The following is a 3,879-nucleotide window of genomic DNA, read 5'->3' as shown; positions in this document are numbered from 1 at the left end:
AAAAAACTTTCTTTAAACATGCATTTATTAGGCGTATGGACATTTTCAACTTGTATTATTTTATTAATTTTTTAATTAATTTGGTTATGGGTATTTATTGTCAAAAAAATATTAGAAGAGAACTCTTTTGGGAGTGCTACAGTAAACCTTCATAAAAAAGGTCCCAAATAATAATATAATAATAGATATAACATATCCGCGAAAATCCTTACCAAAAAAAAAATAAATAAATAAATAACATATCCGCGAAACCCTATATACTTCTTCTCCTTCCCACTAGAAAACGCAGAAAACGGCGGGTCCAGCCAATAATACAACAAGAACACGGAAGGCGATCCTTGTCTGCTCTTCAAATCTTCTCCCGTAAGCTCTGTTTTCAATATCTTATAATTTCCCCTTTCCCCTGAATTGAATTTATTTTCACTGTTGTTGTTGTTGTTGTTGTTTGGTAATGAATTTGGTTTCCCTTTGATTTCCACATAACCCTACTCAATCAAACTATGAATTTGTTTTAGATTTTTATATCCATGCATATAATAATAATACTATTATTATTATTTTTAATTCGAAGATGGAAGCTGCTGCTGCTGCTGGTTCTAGAGTGCTGCTGCCTTGCAGCCAAGGAGGAGGAGACGAGGAGTCAATGAGAGTATTATTCAGGGAAGGGATTGAATTGGCTATCAATTTTTGTAGTGCGATTCAACAAAATGTTAACTATGGATACTTAGGCAGTGACCCCTATTTAAGAATTCACAACCTTTGTGACTGCATATTTTCCTGTTTCATTCAATCCAAAGACCCACCTACAACAAAAATTGCACTCAAGGAACTACTTCATTCTTTCCTTGATTATCCCATGTCTCATAATAAATGCATTAAAGAGGTTTCTGATGAACTACTGTCTATGTACCAAGAATGTTTACATGGTGATTTTACCTCTATTCAGTTACTCAAGGAAGCCAATGCTCGTCGTCCAATCTGGAAACAACTAAATAACTTTGAAATCCCAAAAGACCCTTCTCTTGAGAAAATTAAGAAACTCAATCTTATCATATTTGATGGTTGCCAAGATAGGGTTGCAAGGAAAGTCTCCTATAAGAAGAAATCCACTCTTATCCGACTTTATCGTAGTTATAAGAAGAACCAACAAAGGCTTGCAAGGAAATCCTCCGCTAAGGAAAAGGCGGTATGTAACTATGTAACGGAAACTCCCTCCGTCGAACTCAATATTAGTTGTCTGAAGGCTAATTCGTCTGAGATGGACGCTTCTGGAGTGCTGCAAGGAGACTCAATGAAAGTGTTTAAAGAAGGGGTCAATTTGTTTATCAATAAGTTGTGGGCGCGTCATTTTAGTATTTCTCATGGTGGCCCTAATCCCACCCCAATGCTTCAATATCTTACCGATGTCATCTTCTTTTGGTTCACTCAAACCATAAGTAAACATATTAAATTTAATCACTTCATTTCTCTTTTTGTTTTTATTTTATTCTAATTTTATTCTTCTCTTGAAATATAGAGCCGCTTTCTTTTGATCACATAGTAAGGATACTCAAGAACGAAACCGATTGTCTCCCGTATGGTACTATGCATTATCACCTCATTAAAGAGGTATATGTGATTTTTTTTCTTCATTTCCAAAATTTACTTTATATTGTTTTAGAATTATCCCTTGTTCCTATGATAAATTTTTGGCTTAATTTTATTTATGATTCTCCTATTTTCTAATTAAATCCATCATTTTGGTCCCCATACTTTCTTATTAATGGATTTGGTCCCCACAAATTAGTAATTTTGCAAGTTTAGTCCCTCACTTTCTTAGTTACACTTTTTGGTCTTTCATAAGTGTGAATTTTGGAAACTTTTGGTCCAAAACTTGCAATTATTGGGAGTAATTGCAATTTTATGTATGAAAAATGCTCACTATATCCACTCGTTCATGATTACACAGGGAGCTAAGAAACTCATGGTTTTGTATGAAGACTGCTTACAAGGTAATTTTAGCTCCGTCGATATACTCAGGGAGGAAAGCCTGTCTTGGGCGAGCTCTTTTGAAGAAACTACAGGTGAATGATTTTGGAATGAATCCTGGTGATAGTTACATGTATGTATGATTAATTTATATTCTGAAGAGCATTGCTTGAATGCAGCGACAGTGACGCATAGGCATGGGTATGGTACCCATACTCGGTGGGAATGAAATACAGAAAGTTTTTTTAAAAAAAAAAGAAGGTAAGGGTACATTAATATGAAACATATATTTTTTTTGCGTGAATTACTATCGTTATGCTCGAGAGATTTACTTTTTTGTCCACTGCACTTTTTTTGCTATTTTTCCACTGCCAACATGTTTTTGCGATATATGTATGATTAATTTATAGTTGTTTAGATCGTGTTTGCTTGTAAGCGATATCAAATAATAGAGTGTACAGGACATAAAGTTGTCTCATAAATTTGATTATGGACACTACTTTGAATGTTGTGTTGTCTTGTGTACATTGTTTAATCATGCGTTATGAACAATTTTAAAATCAAACATGATACAATTAATTTGGACCTCAGATAAAGATGACATAAGTTGATATCTGAAGCCACCCTTTATGAATAATGGAATGAACCCAAATAACTTGAGATGCAGTAACTGCCTTTTAGAGTAAAATAATAACATAAAAAATATAGTAAAATCAGTTGAAAGTTACTTACGGTTGTTTAGATCATGTTTGCTTATAGTAAGCAATATCAAAGAGATTGTATGGGACATAAAATTGTCCCATGGGATTGATTAGGGATACTACTTAGAAAGTTGTTCTGTCTCTTGTACATTGTTTTGTGGTCATATTCATGACCAATTTTGAATTGTCAACTCCATTAATATACTCTTGCTCTTCGATTTGATATATTCCTGCTTCGTCAAACCTACATAAGTCATATAAGTCTTGTATCGATTTTTAGCCATTGTCTGTTCCCCCTCATACAATCTCTACTGATGATGTGATGTTGGGTAGTCGGAGAAGTGAAGTGATTGTCGGTAAGGAATGGAGGAAGCCAATGTTTGTTGGCTGGCTGCCAAAATGAAAGGGTAGACTTGAAAAAAATCTAATACAGACAGTACATAAGAGCATCATGTGGAATGTTTTGATCCAACAAATAAAATGTGTCTTTGCTGTTGCCTATATTTCTGCTGTTGCTTTTTAATAGATGTTAATCCAATAGTATATTAAATTATAAGTTAGTCTCTTTTTTTTTGTAAAAAATTATAAGTGAGCAAAACTAGGAACATCATATACTCACATTTGTTGTGGTATGTTTAGTGATTCATAATGTTCATTATTTTGTTGTGGTATATGTATGGTAGGTGATTTTTTATAATAAATAATTTATTGTATATATCATTCTTATTTTTCATTTTATATTTTGCAGGTATTGAAGAATGCACAGTATTTTAAATATTGAAATATTTTCTTAGTATGTTACAATGATCATATTTAGAGTATTTTATTTATCGTACTCGTTTGTGGAGTGCCCTGTAGTTTTGCGGTTGAATTATATTAAAACATGTTAATTTAAGGTTGTTTTAACTTAATGTTGACTTTATACATTTTATTGTTGTGCCAGCCAAATCACATGGGTGGGATAGATTCTTATTTTATTTTTTATATAATGTATTAACATGGGTGAGTGTCTCAGAGTGAATAACAATTTGTACACCAGTATATATAATAGGTTATCTTGATTTGCATTACTAATCTAGCACAGGATAAAGAGGAAATTGTACACTTAATTTAAGGTTTGTGTGTTTATGAGTAACTTGTTGCTGTCATGGTTCGCTGGTTAACCATTAAACTCATGCACCGTTTGCTTCATGCACAGGGGCGTACCTCC

General features: G+C 33.1%; 1 protein-coding gene across 2 annotated transcripts; it reads left to right on the top strand.

The window, feature by feature from the left end:
* Positions 1–205: 205 nt before the first annotated feature.
* LOC123906546 lies at positions 206–3,668 on the top strand. 2 transcript variants are annotated; one of them, XR_006808948.1, is made up of 5 exons: positions 206–363; positions 572–1,608; positions 1,949–2,063; positions 2,148–2,229; positions 3,418–3,668. XR_006808948.1 is itself a non-coding variant. In XM_045956476.1 (5 exons), exons 2-5 carry the CDS (start codon positions 572–574, stop codon positions 2,195–2,197), a joined length of 1,122 nt encoding a protein of 373 aa, XP_045812432.1. In that variant the 5' UTR covers positions 206–363; the 3' UTR covers positions 2,198–2,214. The 2 variants fall into 2 exon arrangements, 1 of the variants encoding a protein (XP_045812432.1); XM_045956476.1 differs by lacking the exon at positions 3,418–3,668 and having other exon boundaries at positions 572–1,436; positions 1,517–1,608; positions 2,148–2,214.
* The last annotated feature ends 211 nt before the right edge of the window (positions 3,669–3,879 follow it).

Source organism: Trifolium pratense, linkage group LG2 (assembly GCF_020283565.1).
Source record: "Trifolium pratense cultivar HEN17-A07 linkage group LG2, ARS_RC_1.1, whole genome shotgun sequence".
Lineage (NCBI taxonomy): Eukaryota > Viridiplantae > Streptophyta > Magnoliopsida > Fabales > Fabaceae > Trifolium > Trifolium pratense.
The sequence above is the reverse complement of the archived record's forward strand: the minus strand, read 5'-3'. Positions and strand labels throughout refer to the sequence as shown.

Excerpts from the sequence above, each read along its gene's own strand:
- LOC123906546 (XM_045956476.1), top strand. The coding sequence starts at position 572 with ATGGAAGCTGCTGCTGCTGCTGGTTCTAGAGTGCTGCTGCCTTGCAGC. Across the intron at positions 1,609-1,948 it reads ATTATCACCTCATTAAAGAG|GGAGCTAAGAAACTCATGGT; the intron begins GTATATGTGATT and ends ATGATTACACAG. Across the intron at positions 2,064-2,147 it reads CTCTTTTGAAGAAACTACAG|CGACAGTGACGCATAGGCAT; the intron begins GTGAATGATTTT and ends GCTTGAATGCAG.